The 19,441-nt window shown below is 40.9% G+C and overlaps 1 protein-coding gene, 2 long non-coding RNA genes and 1 pseudogene across 3 annotated transcripts in view; 1 reads left to right on the top strand and 3 right to left on the bottom strand.

Annotated features, from left to right (window-relative positions):
* LOC149105299 (uncharacterized) overlaps positions 1–19,441 on the top strand; it is a 341,662-nt gene that overhangs the window by 80,753 nt on the left and 241,468 nt on the right. The gene's annotated exons all lie outside the window — the stretch shown is intronic.
* On the bottom strand, positions 1,724–8,226 carry LOC149105317 (uncharacterized). Its single transcript, XR_016210165.1, has 2 exons — positions 7,098–8,226; positions 1,724–6,191 (listed from the first exon to the last, which is right to left on the bottom strand). It is a non-coding gene; the product is annotated as an uncharacterized LOC149105317 (long non-coding RNA).
* Positions 11,218–12,900, bottom strand: LOC149105316 (uncharacterized; annotated as a pseudogene).
* On the bottom strand, positions 13,478–15,277 carry LOC149105315 (uncharacterized). The gene has a single exon (XM_089271921.1). It carries the CDS (start codon positions 15,275–15,277, stop codon positions 14,321–14,323), a length of 957 nt encoding a protein of 318 aa, XP_089128047.1. The 3' UTR covers positions 13,478–14,320.

Genomic DNA, 19,441 nt, shown 5'->3' with positions numbered 1-19,441 from the left:
GGCCGCCGTGTGGTTTCGCTATTTTCCAGTTAAATTTTAACAAACTATACCCAACAAGCCTAACCAAGATTGTAGAAATTACGTACGCAAAACATCAGAGACTTTCCAAGAGTCTCCTCCGCAGCCGTTATTAGGGTCGTCACGCAACGCTTCTGCGTGACGACCCTAATAACGGCTGCGGAGGAGATATTCCAAGAGAGGATTGTACAAGGAATATGTCAGAAGAAAAGTCAACATTGCACCAGGGGTTAATTTGGGCTGAAATTTTGCCTTTGCGAGTATTCCTTCTTTCTCCCCGGGTATGAGAAATAACGTGACTTGAGCCCGCGATCCAATCGGTAAACCAGTAACTGGTCAGCGGTCAACTTTTCAAAACACGCAACCTCTAAACCTGAGTCCACGATATTGTCACGTGATAGTGGTCAGCGGATAGCTTGTTGTGGCAGCTGTCAATTAACAATAGTGTGGACGCCCAAAATCAAAGATGTATCTATGGTGATGGTGCTACTCTTAGCTTTAAAGGTATTGACGTATGGACGGACAGTCACGTGACAACCAAAATTTTTCAGATCGATGGGTTACCAAATTTTCCAAGGTAAGGGGCTCTACTCGCGCGCCTTCGGCGCGTAGGAGCTCCGCTATAATGATATCAGAAAATCTGAAGCTCCAGGGCATAACGATATATTGCGGTCTTGATTTTAATGTGCATATTAGTAATGTCTGTAAGAAAGCTAGCCAGAGAGTGGAGTGGTCATGAGGTTGAGTAATCTTATACCAACTGAGGCCAAATTACACCTCTACAAAGCAGCTATTCTCCCTCATCTTACATATTGCCACCAAGTGTGGCATTTTTGCAGAGCCTCGGACACTCGTAGATTAGAGAGAGTACAGGAGTGAGGACTGCATGCTGTTAATTAGAGATAAGTTGTCTAGCTACCAGCAGCTGTTAGAAAAAGCCAGTCTACCAACATTGTATAATAGGAGACTTCAAGACATGTCTTTCAATGTATAAGGATAAACATAATTTGTGCCCGTGGACTATTTGTAACATGTTTTGTACTAATAGCCGCACTTGCAACTTACGGCAGAGAGATTTTCATTTCCCTAGATTTAACACTATTACGTATGGAAAACATTCAATTCGATATCTAGGACCAAGACCATGGAGCAAACTAACAAATAAAGAAAGATCGGCGACAAATCTCAAGTAGTTTAACTTAGACCCACGTACGGAGGTTAGATCTAGACAACATCCTACATGGATGTAGTTGCTGCCATCTTTGTAACTCATAAATTTATTTCTCTTATAGGACTTTTCTGTATGTTATTGACACGGTAATAAAGTCATTATTATTATTATTATTATTATTATTATTATTGTTGTTGTTGTTGTTGTTGTTGTTGTTGTTGTTATTAAATAGCTTCAGTAGTTAGAATAACCCTGGCGTTCCAATGTGCTTTGCTGTTAACAACAGAATGCAGTGCTTTCATCGTACTCTTGCAAATACGACCAAAAACAAGCATACAGGAAATTACTCACCAGGTAACCCGAGCCAGCACCCGGGAAAAATCCTAATGAAAACCAAGCCAACAAAGCAACTGAACAGGGGATCCACATACATTTACCCTTATTTGGAACGAACCCCGAGCTAGTCAAATCGGAATGCACCAAAAAAGATTGTTGGAGGCAAGTATCCTTTGAACCCTGTAAATAACACTCCTGTACGTTTCGAATTCGTCTTTAATTCTAATGATTCACTTAAAACCAAAATAACAAATACAGAAATTAATAAATACCAACTTAAACTTAAATAAACTGAAAATACAACAATACGGAAAACAGCAAAAAATAGACAGGAAAAACGAGATTACTTACAAGATCTGTACGGCACTCCGCAACTGACAACGACTGAATACAACTAAAAAACTACAACGCTTTTAAACGGAATTTTGAACTAAAAGAATAAACTTAACGATGTTACGTGATAAACAATAGACGATTACATAACACGACGTGAAAAACTAATTTGCATTTAAAACTGCACAAAAAAGGTACGCAAAAAATTAAGCTTTAACAACAAAGACAAAACAAAAAAGAAAAGGCGACCAAACACGGAAAAATTTAACTCTCGTGGCTACAAACCCTATACCCCCGAAGCCATCGTCTAAATAAACTACAATGTGGAGGGCTTAACTACGCCAATGCTTGACCAGGGGACGCATAACTTTGGTCAAAATAAAAGAGCCTGTGGAAAGCCCAAAGGGCAGAACGACAAACTTAAAATATTTACGAAACCCGTTGAAAACCCATGAAAACCCGAGAAATCTTTAGTGTGAGGGGTATTAATTTCAACATGATGATACCCTGGCTTAATATCAAAAGAATAAGCCCACAAATTAGAAGCAGGAGACTCGCCGATTTAGCTGGCGTGGTTGGTAAATAGAACATAACAAGTGATCCTTGAGGGCCACTGCAGTACTGATTCCAAGGTTCTACCGGGAGTCCACAAGGGAATAGTCCTTGGGCCTCTTACTCTATGTACATGATATGGGTAGCAATATATCATCACATTTAAAACTGTTTGCTGAAGAGACACTATTGTATGCAGTAATACACAACCAGGCAGATGTACTTAGCCTACAAAGTGATTTGGACAAACTCGTAGGCCTGGTGAATGAACTTTCATAAGTGTTGCGTGTTAAGGGTGGATTCTACCTGAAATTCTGTAAAAACTTGGAATTTTTGCTTTTACTGGAATCAAATATTGAATATTGAAGCTCGATTTGGAGAAGCAAGTTCAAAGCTCGTTTTCTCAAAACGAGTTATTTTTGCCTTTGAGGAAAGATATCTCAAGAAGGGTTTTAAAAGCTTTTGACCTCAAGTTTTCAGGATTGCTAGAACTCACAAAGTTTATTGTTATGAATGAGGGAATTTGCCATGTAATTCTTAGGATAGAAGTTATCAAAATAAATGTTTCACAATTGAAATTGCGCAACGTTAGATATATAGTTGTCAGAGTTCTGCATTTTCAAATTTTGCAAAATCCCTCATTCATTACAGCTGGACATTTGTTTACTTTAGAAATTATACAAGTAAAAAGACAATTTTTATACATATTTATTTATCAGTAGTAAAACTAGCAACCTTTGTGGTATTATAGGTGTTGAAAATGGAATCCCTAAAATAGGGTTCCCACTCCACTGATAAGAAATCAGTGGGGAAATAGGTATGTTGTGTATGTGAGGGTGGGAATGTGTGTGTATAACATAAATTTAAAGAAAATGAAATGTTAATATTTTTGGTTAAATTGAGGGAGTGACCTCTGTAACACAGCACTCTCCAGCTCAATTACAGAATAAAAAAACAAATTGAAATAAAATAAGGAAATGTTAATAGGTTAACTGAAAGCAACCATAAGTGTGAAATAGTATGAAAAGCAAGGGGAAATAGGTTACTTTTGGTTAGGTTCAGGTTTGGGAAAAGGGTAAAAAGGTTTTTTGGGGTTAGTATTAGGTTTAGGAAAGAGGGGCAAAAAGGTTTTTTGGGTTAGTTTTGAGTTTAAGAAAAGGGTAAAAAAGTTCCATTGGGTTTGTGTTAGGTTGGAAAAAGGGTAATATATAGATTTAGGCCAGCCTAAAAGCGTAGCTCCTGGGCCGGGTTGTTCAAAGCCCGATTAAGCTAACCCAGAAAAAGGTAGAATTTTGATTTGAGTTTTGTAACTTTGCGGTGAGGTTTCTGTATATTGTTTGGCCTTCTGTTTTGAGTTTTAATAATCACCATATACACAAAACAAAACAGCAAAACACATTTGTATAGAAGAAAAAGTTATAATTCGATTAAATTCGATTAATTTTTAATCCTGGGTTAGCGTAAACTGGCTTCCGAGCAATCCTGCCCTGTTTCCAACAAGCTAACCCAATATGAGTCCGCGATCCAATCGATAACCAGCGCTTGGTCAGCGGTCAACTTCAAGAAAACACGTGACCTCGAGGAGCTGTAAACCTGAGCCCGCGATATGGTCACATGATACTGGTCAGCGGATACCTTGTATTGACAGGTGGCAATTGATCATAACATGGATGTCCAATATCAAGGAAGTACACGGTAAACCAAGGCTGCATGTCTCTGTCAACCTATTATTTGGAGTATGGCCGCCATGTTGGGCAACTCCGCCGTCGCCGTCGTCGTCGTCGTCGTGCGTACGTGCCCACGAGCAATACCGCTAGCCATGATAACCATGAGAAAATCAACTCATGGGTTTCCTTTTCTTTCCCATATGAGTATGGGGCTCCGCTTGGCGGCCCTTCGGGCCGCCGGAGCTCCGCTAAAAAGGTTTCTTAGGGTTTGTGTTAGCTTTGGGAAAAGGGCAAAAAAGTTCCTTGGGGTTTGTGTTAGGTTTAGGTAAAGGGCAAAAAGGTTCCTTAGGGTTTATGTTAGGTTTCGGGAAAGGGGCAAAAAGGTTCCTTAGGGTTATGTTAGGTTTTCTGGGAAAAGGGCAAAAAGGTTCCTCAGGGTTTGTGTTAGGTTTAGGTAAAGGGCAAAAAGGTTCCTTAGGGTTTATGTTAGGTTTCGGAAAAGGGGCAAAAAGGTTCCTTAGGGTTATGTTAGGTTTTTTGGGAAAAGGGCAAAAAGGTTCCTTGGGGTTTGTGTTAGGTTGGGAAAAGGGCAAAAAGATTCCTTAGGGGTTGTGTAAAGTTTGGGAAAAGGGCAAACAGGATAGATGTGTTCTCTCTTAAATGATGAAAAAATATGGTGGTTGAAATTAAAAGTGCAGTGTATTGGTGGGGCTGGGAGGTGGGGGGTTGCAGACAAAAATCATTCAAAATAATAAAGATTAGTTGCTTAATTTTGCACTAACATTTAGGGACCAACAAAGTGCAATGCAGCCATGTCAACCACAAGGTAGTACAAAAAAAAAATATTAAAAATAATAATAATAAAATAAATAAAAATGGCTGGTTAAGTGTTAATTGGTGTGCAAATGTCGAGGGACCAAAAAACTGCAATACAGCCACGTCAACCACAAGGTAGCACACAAAATAAATAAATAAAATAAATAAAAAACTAAATAAAAATAAATGAAAAATTGAAAAGTTAAATAAATAAAAATGGCTGGTTAAGTGTTAATCTGTGTGCAAACGTTGAGGGACCAACAAACTGCAGTGCAGCCACGTCAACCACAAGGCAGCACACAAAGCAAACAAACAAACAACCAAACGAGATAAATTACGTAAAAAAAATAAAAAAAATTAAATGAAGAAAACTTGAGTGTAAAACAGTGCACTAAATGCTGGAGGTTTGATGAAGGTTATCATAATGGTAGAAATAATTTAGGGGTTTGTAGCGGTACTTAGGGTGGGGTGACAAATTTTCTCTAACTGAAAAACAAATACCTAAGGTGTAATTATGGTGGTGGTGGTGGTTGTTTCATGGTTTTATTTAATGGGGTTAGCTATATAGGTTTGTTCAAGCCGTGTATGCAACATGAGAATATGTAAAATAGGGGTTGACTGTAAGGTAGTATAGTTTGGGTAGTGGGCATATATTGTTATGTCAAAATAGTTAAAAAGTTAAGTTTTGTGTATAAGGGACAGTATATTTGGTCAGTTAGTTGTTATTATTATCATTTTTGTCCATCCTGTATAATGAAAAAGCATAGTTACTCAGTGTTGTGCAAAATTTGATATAACTGATGCAGATTGTGGTAAATAAGACTGTTCTATCTAATACAAATTTATAAGTGATTATGGATTGACCGAATCTCTTTTTTCTCCATTCAGATAAAGCCATTGACCATGATGAATGTCAAAATAAAACCAGATGTGGGCTTTGGAAGTGAGGTTTTGCACAATGAAATCAGTTTGCCTCACTCTCTTTTCTTCTTTGGAATGTGAAGCCCAATGTTGAGAGGTTAAGATCCATTTTGCAATAACTTCTGGTGAACAGCCGTTGCCAATGAAAAATAACGTAAGTTTGAAAGAGTCATTGTCTCCTGTTGGTTCCTTCCAGAAAAGTTGTTGAATGTTGGTGGGCCAGGTTTGGATGGAATAGAAGACATCTCCATTAAGTAAGTAGAAAAGTTGTAGGCATTCATCAGTAATTTGTTGTCTTGATTGTTGCCATATGCGGGTGTTAAAAAACTATAAAGTTGGGATGTGATCTAGTTCCATAAGAGTTTAAGTTGTTATAGCTGTAGAAAAGCAAAAAGGAAATTGTTGGTTGTAGGGAATGTGCTGATATTTGTTTGGGAATATATATAGAAAGGAAACAATCTTCGTTCTCAAATGTTGGTTGCAGTAAATGTAATGATATTTGCTTGGGATTATATTGAAAAGGGTAAGGTAGAAACCTGTCTATGGTTAGTGTATTGATAAGGGGTTGAGGGTGGGGTAGGGGTAATTAGCTTTTCAGTGATACATAGTTTGTTAGGGTTTTGATGAAAGTCAGGGTTGTGACAACTGTACCAAAAAACGGCATATTTCAGATAGACAGTAGGCTTCATCAAAAAGGAATCTTCACTCCTGCCCGGCAGGTATATTTTGCAGGTTGCAGGTTGCAATTTAATTATAACTGGAAAACCGCTGGCACTAAAAATAATTAATAACCTATATACTCGTCAGCGGTTCTTGCATAAAGTGAAAAACACGATCGATAAGTTATAAGTACTTGTCGATCGACACGCTGAGACCAGTGAAATCTCTTCAAAGCTGGCTCAGGTCTTCCCTCAACAATAGAAGATTGCCATCACAAATGAAGCAAATAAATAAAGAAATGAAATAATATAAGATTTTAACCGACGGAATGTACTAGCACAAGCTCAGTGTGCTTTCATTTTGGTACTCACAGGGAAGAAACCAAATTCAGCAGATATTTCAGATGTTTCTTCAAAAACAATAATTCATTGCAGGCTTAAAATCATAGGAATATACTCTCCTCCCATCACAGGCGGCCCAGACGTTGTATGCGATTAATACGTGACATCATGCTGTTGGCGATTGCGTTACAATTTTAGCCGTTTATAAGACAATGTATGAGAATGCTTCGAAAATTACTCTAAATGCTACGTGTAGAAAATAATTTGAATAAAATGGCTTACCTTACGTTTGCATTGCGTTATTTTGATGTCTCTGGGTTCCTGGAGGTGGTTTAGAGCCATGTAGGCGAGTTTTACTTTCTGGCGGTTTGCTTCTCCTAAAGAGAAACGAAAGGCGGGCAACCCACTGGCCCGACGGCCCGCACTCAAAGCTCCGTAAATTCCACAAAAATGGTCTAATCTCGTCAAAATTGCTTCATGGCAGCCGTCGATAGCTCTTCTTCCCATTCGCTTTCTCCCAAGGTTTCAAAGTTTATCTTAACCGCCCGAGAATCGCTGGTTTTCCAGCTCTTGCTTTCCATTTCGGCTCCATTTCGATCCGTAACCGATTATCTTGGCCACAGGATTTGAATTTCTAGCTTAACGACCTCGCCATCGTGACAAAGTCGCCTCCAGCCGTCGAGAGGCACGGGGCATTTTTTGATCATGCAAACTGCACCGTGCCGCGGTGTTTAACTGAAATTAGCGCCTAAAAGCACTGTTAACTGCAAAAACACAAGGAGCAAACAATGTTCGGCTGAATTTAGCGCCTAAAAGCACTGTCAACTGTAGCGAGAGATGGCAACGAGTAACTGACCAATGCCCCGTGCCTCTCGACGGTTGGAGGCGATTTTGTCACGATGGCGAGCTCGTTAAGCTAGAAATTCAAATCCTGTGGCCAAGCTAATCGGTTACGGATCGAAAGGAAAGCATTCTCATACATTGTCTTATCAACGGCTAAAATTGTAACGCAATCGCCAACAGCATAATGTCACGTATTAATCGTATACAACGTCTGGGCCGCCTGTGCTCCCATCGCTTCGGCCGGTTTCGCACTTAGGTGGAAGCCACCGTTCTGAGCGATTGTAAACAGAGTCATGTAACAGTCACGGTAAGTCTACCACCTGTACGTTTCTTTTTGAGTGCCAGCGGTTTTCCAGTTATAATTAAATCTCAACCTGCAACCTGCAACCTACAACCTGCAAATTATACCTGCCGTCGTGCGGCCCTTCTAGGAAATGCCAAAACAAACCCACCCGAACAAGTTCAGAGACAGGCTGCTCGCTTCGTAACTAGGACCTATTCAAGAGAGGAAGGACTGAAGCATTGAATCATCTTAACTGGCCGCCAACACAGAAGAACCGACAGCCAGACTCTGCATGCTCTACAAATATCTTAATCAAGAAGCAGAAGTGACAATTCCGGTTCATCACCAGACCTTATTCCGCACCTGTGGCGCTCACTCCCAGAATTTTATTTAACTACCGCTGGCATCATGCATCCGTTTTTGGCCGACAACAAATACTGATTGGAACAACTTACCCGCTGAGGTAATTACATCCAAATCATTAAGTCATTTCAAGTCAGCTTTGAACAAGACACCGTTGACATAGTTCTCTTTGTTTTTGGACTGCGTGCACTAATTTAATTTTTTTTTTCAACCTATTTGTTTGTTTATTTCCATATTTTCTCAGTTTTCATATTACTTGCGAACCGTTCTGATAGGATATTGTAAGTTAAGAATGTAAATGTAGTTTGGCTCTCTTTATAAAGGCGATGACAGATAAGAGTCCGAAATAGAAGGTGACGACTGATTTAAAAAACGCTCAAACTGACGGTTATCTCAACGTGATTCCAATTTCAATGAGCAATTAACTGAATGGTAAAAAAATAGAGCACACTAAATGTTTCGTGCCTCCTAAGATCCAATCCCCACGTCCATGTCGTAGGAGGTGGAAACAGGCAAAGTAGGGGGTTGCTAGGCAGGGTGATGCATGGTGGGGGGTTAATCTTCCCGAGCCGCTACGGTAGCCATGAAGGCCTGCCTGGATCTACCCTGAAACGTGCTGGCTAACGGGAACCCTGGTGAAGCTGACTGGGCCAATCACCCATCAGTGGATACAAACGATTACAGAAACGGAGACAATACTGAGTATGACCAGCCCGACTCGTGAAGAGGTCTCTTCCGAGAGCTATATGGCACCATCTGGCGAAGCCCTGCCAGGAGCCAGACGGCTGAAATCTCTTCTGACGATGAAGGCTATAACAAAGATTGCGATCTGGAATGTCCGTACCATGTAAAGCTGCACAAGTGGCAAACGAAATGCGCCGCTATGACATCGCAGTGTTCGGCATCTGCGAAAGCAGATGGAATGGATCTTGCTGCATAACACTAGCAACAGGAGAGCAGGTGGCTTACTCTGGGCGTGAGAATGAACAGCATGTACACCAAGGAGTGGCTTTTATGATGAGTAAGTCAGCAGCAAAAGTCTTGATCGAATGGGTCCCTGTGTCACCGAGGATCATCACTGCACGATTCAACTCTAAGGGCAGAAAGGTCACCCTCATAAACTGCTATGATCCAACCAACAACAGCACTGATGAGCTAAAACAAGAATTCTATTCTCCTTGGGGACGTTAATGCCAAAATTGGATCACACAACACTGGAAGAGAGAGGATCATGGGGCGCCATGGATTAGGCTGCATAAATGATAATGGAGACCGGTTCGCCAACCTATGTGCTTTCAACGATCTAGTCATTGGTGGCAACATTTTCTCCCACAAAGCCATCCATAAAGCCACATGGATCTCTCCTGATGGTAGATCATCTAACCAAACTGACCACATTGCAATCGGCAGAAAGTGGAGGAGAAGCCTTATGGATGTGAGAGTCAAAAGAAGGGCAGATGTTGCTTCTGACCACCATCTCCTGCTAGGGACCCTTAAAGGTAAACTTAGGGCCCATCGGGACCTTTCAAGTAGACCACGCTACAAATACAACACCCAAAACCTGAAGAGCAAAGAGATAGCAGAAACATTTAGTTGCTCAGTAAAGAATAGGTATTCAGCCCTTGAATTTGTGGAAGAAGAAATAGACAGTCACTGGATAGCACTGAAACACACTTGGCAGGAGTCCTGCGATGAAGTCGTGGGCAAAAGGAAAAGAACGCAGAAGGAGTGGCTCTCAGCAGAGACATGGAATCTGATTACACAGTGGAAACGCTTGAAAGTCGAAATCAGTAGATGCAATGAGCAAGCTAAGAAGAGCAGCTTAACTTTAATGTACCTGCAACTTAACAAGGACGTAAAGAAAAGTGCCAAGAAAGACAAGAAGGAGTTCTACAATACTCTTGCCACGGAAGCAGAAAGTGCAGCAGGACAGCGAAACATGAAAAGACTATATGACATAACTAGAACAATGTCAGGAAAGAGAAGAAGCCAGTCAAAGCCAGTTAAGAGCAAGGAAGGTGTTACTATCACTACAGAGCAAGAACAAAGGACAAGATGGGTGGAACATTTCCGGGACATTCTGAATAGACCACCCCCCACAGAAACGCCAAACACCACTGCTAATGAAGGGCCTCTAGTCAACGTTAATGTCAACCCACCATCTAAAGCAGAAATTGAACGAGCGCTGAAGCAGCTGAAGAATGGGAAAGCGGCAGGTCCAGATGGCATCCCCCCTGAAGCTCTTAAAGTAGACCCAAACACTACGACAGCCATGTTACACCCGCTTTTCCTTCAGATCTGGGAAATGGAGAAGGTTCCATCGGAATTGCAGAATGGCTATCTTGTCAAGCTGCCAAAAAAAGGGGATCTTGGGCTCTGCAAGAACTGGAGGTAAATCATGCTCCTCTCAATTCCCAGTAAGGTTTTCTGCCGCATTATCCTAGAAAGGCTGAAACATGCCCTAGATCACAAACTACATTGTGAGCAGGCAGAGTTTAGGAAAGACAAATCTTGCACCGATCATATTGCATCCCTGAGGATAATGATCGCACAATCTAAAGAATGGCAGACTCCGTTATACATGAACTTTATTGACTTCGAAAAAGCTTTCGACGGTGTTGACAGGAACGTCACCTGGCAACTCATGGGTCATTATGGAGTCCACCAAAGTTTATTAGGCTGAGTCAGGAGTTATATGAAGCCTCATCTTGTCAAGTCATTCACATCGGGAAATTGTCAGAGCCATTTAAGATGAACACGGGAGTCCGTCAAGGCACCTTGCTGCCACCAATGATCTTCATAATGGTCATGGACTGGATTATGAGAGAGGTAGAGAGTCAGGGTAAAACAGGTATACAATGGACACTTACATCTCAACTCCATGACCTGGATTATGCAGATGACATATGTCTTCTATCTCAGAAACCGCAACATATGCAAACCAAGACCGACCATCTGGCACTGGTTGCAGAGAAAACTGGCCTCAGGATCAGGAAAGAAAAGACCAAAGTCATGAGAGCTAACAGCAGACAGTGGGAGAAGATCAAGCTGAAAGATATGGAGGATGTCCACAGCTTTATGTATTGAGGGAGTATCGTCACATCAGACGGAGGAGCGGACAAAGATGTAAAAAACAGGGTAGGGAAAGCCAGGCAGGCCGTTAATGCCCTAAGACCAGTGTGGAACTCAACATCCGCAAGCATTTCCTGGAATTTAGGATCTGGGGCCCGTTTCTCGAAAGCTCCGGAAACTTTTCGGGCCCGTAAGGCCATTTTTAGTTCATCTGTATCTAAAAACGGAAACGTATACGCCTGAAACCTCTTGTATGAAGGGAACCTCTGTTCATATTAAGAATATGTGAATAAAACAACTCTGTAATCGTAAGGTTCGAGATTTTGCTATGGCTTTCCGGGCCCGAAAAGTTCCCGGGACTTTCGAGAAACGGGCCCCTGGAAGGGATTTGAGGTGGTTAAAGATGGACCATACCTAAATTCGCAATTAGAAACCGTTCAGAACCGTTCTTACTGTCCTGATATCCTCCGATGTCACTAACATTGTGACTCGGCCAAATTTGGGTAAGGTAAATACCTAGTCGTACCCTTTTTGGAGGCGCGGTGGCCTCATGGTTAGTGTGCTCGTCTCCGGATCGAGCGGTCCAGGTTCGAGCCCTGGCCGGGGACATTGTGTTGTGTTCTTGGGCAAGACACTTTACTCTCACAATGCCTCTCTCTACCCAGGTGTATAAATGGGTACCGGCGAACTTGATGCTGGGGGTAACCCTGCGATGGACTAGCAGCAGGCGGGCGGGCGGGCGGGCGGGCGGGCTGGCTGGCTGGCTGGCTGGCTTGCTTGCTTGCTTGTTTGCTTGATTGGTTGATTTGTCACTGGCGGGTAAAGGTTTAAATAACGATAGCATGCCGAGCGGCGTTTCCATGAATGTACAGTGTGAAGAGTAAGGACGAAGACCAACCTTGAAACTAACGTCATCAGGTGCTATGTTCTGTGATGCTTTGAGCCTTCTAATCTCAGCTCTCTTCTTGCGAACGTGATCTAAAGCATTATTTAATCTCTGTGAAGACAATTGTTTCTGCTCAACAGCCTCTTTTCGTAATTTGATCACGTGATCCTCGAGTGTTTTGTTGTCTTTAATCAACTTGGCGTTTTCTTCCCTTGTGCGTTCCAACTCCTCTTGTATTACATTCATATCAGCCACCATTTGCTGAATTCTTGAATTCTTCTCCAGCTGGATTAGCCATCACCGCATTTTTTTCTGCCCCCAGATCTTCTGGTTTGTTTTCCTTTTGACACTGACTGCCCATTATATTTGACTGTGTCCACTTTTCCCTTTCTTTGTTCAGACCTCGGTATGTTTCGAAGCATGTAGCATTTTCTTCTAAATCCTTTGTCTCTTGTACCAGTCTGAATGCCCTTTCGGTGGAAATTTGTTTATTAACTGAGTTCAAATCTTTCCTCCAACCCGTGTATCCGTGTTTTAAAGCTATCATCCTCTCCCTCTTTAACTTGAATATCAAGATTTGTTTTTGTAAGTTTCTTATCCTTCACGCGTAGTAAAACACTTTGGCCATCCAAATCATTTTTGAGTTATTTTTTTGTAAAAAAAATACCTCTTAGTCGGCGCGTCGGATCTGTTATGGACGGGTCAATGGGTGAGTGAGTGAGTGAGTGAGTGAGAGATGTATGTATGTCACACCAATCAGATTGGATCTACTATAAACAGCCAATCAAATTTCTTGTTGTAAAGGTAAATGGTATGTGAGAAGATTTGATCCCGATAGAGTTCAGAACGGCCATATTTATTCTTCTATAAAAGAGGAGGAAGTATTCATATATTGGGTTTACTTCGACATTTTCTGCGGGTTAGGCTGAGGATTTTAGTTAAATGAACGAGATGAGCCTTGAGGTTTGAAACAGTTCGCGAGTTAGTAGTATGCAAATGCAACGAGATATTTTTATTTTTAGTTACAAAGGTAACTTGATACTTTTGTTTTTCACAAGGAGTAAATTCAATTAGAGGTCACGAATCGTCGCGTCTAGTTCTTAGGACATGTTTTAGAGGGGACGAGACTTCAGATTTGAAACAGTTCCAACGTTTACAACAGTAAGTGCGGGTAACAATTATTTTGTTCTTGTTACATGCAAATATAACGAGGCATTTTTGTTTTTTAGTTACAAAGTGTAATTTGACACTCTTGTTTTTCACAAGGGAGTAAATTCAATTAGAGCGGACGAATCGTCACCACTCTTTCCCACGAGATGTTTGCTATCTTTAGTAACAAATGGTAACTTAACACTTTTGTTTTTTATATGGGAGTAAATTCAATTAGAGCTGACAAGTTATCGGCTATTGTTTCCAGGATATTAAACAAAAAAGAAGGTTTCGTTTCTGGACGGCTTTTACGTCTCTGCAGTAGCAGTTTAATAGTTTTATTTGATGACATTCATTTCAGTCCGATATTTTTAAAGGTAAAAAGTATGAAAACTGTTCAAATGTTCTTTGAAGACTGCGTGGCACCAAGTTAAAGTGCATTTAATTAAATCAGACTTTCAACGTGTCAGAGGTTTCTTTTTCTCTTTCTTTCTATTTTCGGTGAAGTTGTGTTGTGTTGTGTTGTGTTGTGTTGTGTAAAAAGGTAAACTTACGACTTATATAAAATGCGAGAAAGTCTCTAAATTAACTTGAGTATTTTTGAGCAAAAATTTCTCTTGGGGGTTGGAAGGGTTATGTGATCGGTGAGCGAGGGAGTTATGCATGTGCGCGTGTCACACCAATCACGGTGCGGGTTGTATCAAAGAGCGAATCAAATTGCCTGTTAGAAAATAAGATGGTATCTACATTAATCTGGAGACGTGTCAAATTACTGTAGTTTGTTCAGTCAAACATTTTATGGCTTACTATTTAGCTATCTTACCATGACCGATGTAACATCGCAACCAAAAAATCTTGTCAAATTAACCAAATCATTACTGTACCATGAATACTTCTATCTCCAAAACTTCACAGGAAAAAAATAACTCTTGCACGCCTTGCGTGCCTATGTTTCAGTCTTGCTATAACGGCTTCCAAATATCTAATCCTAATCTGATAGACTTCAAACGATTTGCTCATTTCAATCTTTTCGTCATCTAGCCTTTTTTCTAGACGTTTCAGCAGTTCGATATTCTGTTCTTTCTCGTCCAGTTGAAGCCAAAGCTGTTCCAACTCCCTTCTTCCCTTCCTCAAATCTGAATCTTTTGTGAACGTCAGTTTTTTCATTTCTTCAATTTTACTATCTTGGCGACCGATGTGAGCTGTCAGTTCCGTCAATTCGTTTTTCAGTGAGAAGCTGTCCTCTTCTAACATGCTACATTTCTCCCATGCTTTTTTCAGTTCTTTATCTTTTCCCTGAAGGTCACTTCTCATTAGGTGTAGTTCATTCTCTTTTTCTTTCAAGGAAGTTTCTCTCAACTCTAAATCACGCTTTAGGTCGAATATAGAAGATTCCAACTCCTGATTTTCCATGGCTTTCGTGTGAAAATCATTTTCTATTTGCTCCAGCTCATGACATTTTTTATGTAGTGAAGTGTTACTTAGCTCTAAATTCTGCTTCAGGTCGTCGATGGAAGATCCTAGATCTTTAGCTTCTATGTCTTTCCGCTGAAGTTTACTTCTCATTTTCCACAGGTCATTGTCTTTTTCTTTCAGTAAACAATTACTCCGCTCTCGCTCCTGCTTCAGGTAAACAATTGCAGATTCCAGATCAGCAATTTTCTTCTCTTTATCTTCGAGGTACTTCAGTTTAATTTGTTTACTATCCGGTTTATTCAGACCTTCAGGCTGGTTATCCCAAAGATCGTTTTGTGTTGTTCTCTCCTGACGTTCAAACCTTTCTAATTTTGTTTTTCTCTGAAGCTTTTCGATTTTCTTCAAATCTCTCTCTACTTTCGTTATTAGTACATTTGTTGCCACAACCATTTCAAAGTCTCTGTTTCCTGTTGACTTACACAGCAGCTCCGCGTACCTTTCAGTGTACTCTAAAGCCACACTCCTTTCTATTAACAATGTCTTTGTCTCTCCAATTCTTTTTGTGTTTCTGTGATATATTGCCTGGATGTACTGAGTAAGTCTGTTGACTCGCGAAGAGAAGTCTTTGAATTTGCCAACTCAATCTCTCGCTGATTTAATGTATCCTTTGTTCCTACCAATTGTTTGCTGATTTCTTCCAGTTGCCCTTGTAGATTTTCTGCATTTTTGTTGCAATCAGTTGGTAATCCTTGAAGTCTGTAGACCTCGCCCTCTTGATCCATCAATTGTTCCTCTGTATTTTTTCTCTCTTCATATAACTGCCTCTTCAACTCCTTGACCGTGTCATCTCTTTCATTTAGTCGCTTCTCGTTAATCTCTAAAGCATGCTTTTAAAAGTCTGTTTAAGTCATGAAACCTGTTCTCCAGCTTTTGGCTTTTTTGGTTTTTGTACGTAATCGCCGTTCGGCTCTCGTCTCTCTGTACGTTTATTATTTCCTTTTCTAAGACCTCCTTCAACTCTTTGATCACATCATCCAGAGACGCTTCTTTTTTAGGTTGAGTGAATTTATTTCCAGGACACTGTTTCTATAACCCTTCCAACTTGTCAATGTCGTACCATATTTCGTGCATGAAGTCCTGCTTGTTCACATCATTCTGTGAAGACTTAGCCAACAACTTGATGTTTTCTTCGTTGGAGACGACCCTTTTCTTTAATCTTTTGTAATGTACTCTACTTCCTCTCTTCCCTTGTATCTGGAAACGCTCGCTTGCGTTGCGAAGATGGCTAAGCTCATCTACTTGTACACTTAAAAGTTATTTCTCAAATTGCATACAAGTTGTATGGAAGTACATTTCTGCGTGAACTTCTTCCATTTTGAAGTTATCTTCTGATTTGGACAATTCTGAGGGATGTGTGAGCTTTTGCAACAATACCGAGTCATTACCCATCTTAGCATGCTCGGTAGCAATGGCCTTTAATTCCATTGCTTCAAAACTTGTTGTGTCACCTTCAGTGTGTTCTTTATCCCTATCGCTGACTGTTTCTTTTGCCGCGTATGCCACACAGCACAGCCTCGTTGAATCCTTTTCGGGTAGTCTGCCTTCTGATTCTTTACCATCGCTCGTTTCAGTCCAACTGCTGTCTTTACCAAGCTTATCTTCCAATTTCTCATACACTAAGCTTCCAGTGTTATTGAGGCCTTCATGTATGTCCATAATACTGGGTTGTTTCGTAACATGAAAGTCATCACTAAACTTTCTTCAGACCAGTTGTTCACGGATTTGTTCCGTCGTCTTCCACCAGAAGTCTGCATCAGTGTTCACTGTACTTTCAGCTTCTGGTTGATTACCAATGTCACTCCTTCTGCCCTTTGCGTTCTTTTTGGTTCCAGTTATACTTCGTGTAATCTCGTCTATAAGCTCATCAATATAACAGTTTTTCCTTATTTAACACAGCTTTTTTAAGACTTTCCACTCCATGTCCGTTTGTTAGAGGGAGGTCTTTAAGGCACTCTTGCTGTACTTCTTCCATTGCCTGTTCATTGTAGTAGTCTCCTTCATCCACCACTGTATATGCAGTTTGATATTTCTTAACCTGAGGAACCAAGACCACATTGGAAAAAGAGCTCTCTTCGTCAGGATAAGAATGGGTCTTGTCAAAGAAGGTCTCTGTACATGTGTGCCGTGGTAGCAGCTCTTCAATTTCTTCTGTCATGGGTGGAGACAATTCATTCTTCTCCAATTTAATTTCATGGTTTAGCATTGCTTCTGAAACAACGTCCTCCTCTCTTTTATGATTTTGATCTAAGATATCAATCTCCCTGGCAGCTTTAATTGGACTGGTGTTTCAGTCATTCTCGTAATACAGCAAGTCAGCTGTCAAATCGTATTCTTCGTGCTTTTTTGCTCTGGCAACCTGCATTTCAGAAGGAAATGTAACTGTTTTCGTTCCAATATCTAGTTGTTGCACAGCCTCAGCACTGTTGCTTTCCGCTGTGCTTGTCCTGGTTCTAGAACAAGGTTCTCCCTCGCAGTGTTTTGTTCTAGGATCTACATCAGCCTCTATACTGAGATTGTTCTTTTCCAAAATAGATACTTCTGGAATATCTTTCTCAATATCATTAAGCATATTCTTCAGATCATCTACGAACTCTTTAGAATAAGGATGCATGTTTACGTCTTTGAGACTAAGCGAGTCACTTTGAACTTTGTCCGGCAGTTTGTCGTCTGTGCCTTCAAAGCATGGTTCATCAAATTCTCGTGAACTAAATGGTACAGCAGCACGATCTAACGGCTCAACTCTACTTAAAATTCCTCCTTATTACTAGACATGAACTGCCCTTCATAAACACGAGTGAAGCTACAAAAAAAAGGTCGAGTGACCGAACAGAGAACGGCAAATGTACAAATGCCACGAACCGTAGTAGTCGTGTAGGCTAGTCAACCCATTTTACACGGTCCTTGGCGCGAACAAACATTTGATATATGAGGCTTTTGCTGTATCCTGTGGGCAACACCGCTAATACATCTTTTCCATCCAGAAGAGATTTTACTGCAACTTCTTGGTCCAGTTTTAACTTGAATTCAAACCCGTCCTATTGTCCGATTAACCAGTCAGAATTTTGCGGCCGCCAACGACCGCAGAAATGAACCAACGGGGGTCTTGATAGCAGGCGTTCCTTTTTCCCCTCCCCCACTCCTCCGTTTTTTTACCCCGAATTCTCTTCCTCCTCCCCACCCCCTCCCCTTTATACGCTAGACTTTCTAAAAGTCCTTTCCAATAATTCTTCCCTGGCCTGTTGGTTTCGCCGTTGGAAAGGACTTTTCCCACTTGCAGCGCGCCACATTTTACCGGTGGATTTTTCCACCGGTGACCTAAATACACATTAACCAATGAACAAACAAGTACTGACTATACGTCATGACGTCGCGCGCGATCACCGACACAACACTCAGAGCAAATGCCTGCTGAGTTCAAGTACTATAAAAATCTTTTTCATTTAGCTTTAGCTTTTGTTCTCGGATATACTTAAGGATATGAATTTTATGGACGCAATTGAATATGGTCTATCCAACTTAATTTCAAGTCTTCGAAAGAAGGCCAGGGAAAAGCAGTGGAAGGCTATTTATCCGACCAATACGTGTTTACTTAATACGGGCGCGATCTGAGCTCCTGCGTGATCCGGATCGTTTGAGAGAATTAAGTTTGGACCTTTCCAAGAAGAACAGAGCCGTTCTTGCAGTTTGTGTAATTGTTGCACTTTTAGTTGATTTAATGGATGACCAAGTTTCTTCTCTACAAAGAAAGGGCATCGCAGCAAATTTGCATCGGTCGTTTTACCGTGCTGAAAGCAGTCGTCGATCGATGAAGGACTTTTGGAAACAGCGCTTTTATTCTCTGCCGTTCGTTGCGACTTCGATTCTCAACGTTATTTAACCAAGAGAGCTTTACAGAATTAAAGTTCTCTCCGACTAATTCCGTCTTCTTTAGTTTATTCGGATTCTCGTCGATACAAGCTACAGTGTAGATCTACATAAGTTTATAGCATTTGTCAGGCAGCTCTCTGGTCGATAGTTGGTTAATCTAGACTAAAACAAATAATTCTCGATCGGTTTAAACACGGTTTTGTCTTTTTAGGAGGCGTTACTCAACGGAACAGCTTTCGCCGTTTGTCTGTTGGCTACATACTGCACTGTACACAAATTCATTTGAGTTAGGGAACAATACTCGTAAACGTTTTTATGGCAATCATTTTCTGCTTTCGCGACGATCATGCGCGGGGCACATGAGAAGTGTGTTGGGAATTGTATTCAGTGAGTTGTAGGCTCAAACTCCAAATAAACGAACTATTTAATGAACCAGCTACGTAATCCGGAACATACAATAAACGACGAATCACAATGGCTAAAAACGGTGAAGAAGCTAGACTCAAAACTCCAAAAACAGCGGCAAGGCTGGTCTAAAATCTTAAACACGGCAAGAAAATACAACAAAGATGAAAATCTGCAAAATTACGACAGCGAAGTTCAAATGTACGCGCGAGCACATTCTGAGCCACGATTGGCTAATTAAAATCACCTGAAGTTACGCGCGCGGACAAAAACTCATATTAA

This window comes from Orbicella faveolata, unplaced genomic scaffold (assembly GCF_042242905.1).
Source record: "Orbicella faveolata isolate gen_17 unplaced genomic scaffold, um_ofav_v1 contig_34, whole genome shotgun sequence".
Classification (NCBI taxonomy): Eukaryota; Metazoa; Cnidaria; class Anthozoa; order Scleractinia; family Merulinidae; genus Orbicella; species Orbicella faveolata.
Note: the sequence above shows the minus strand (reverse complement) of the source record. Positions and strands in the feature narration are given on the sequence as shown.

Coding starts and splice junctions, on each gene's coding strand:
- LOC149105315 (XM_089271921.1), bottom strand. CDS start 15,277: ATGGTTGTGGCAACAAATGTACTAATAACGAAAGTAGAGAGAGATTTG.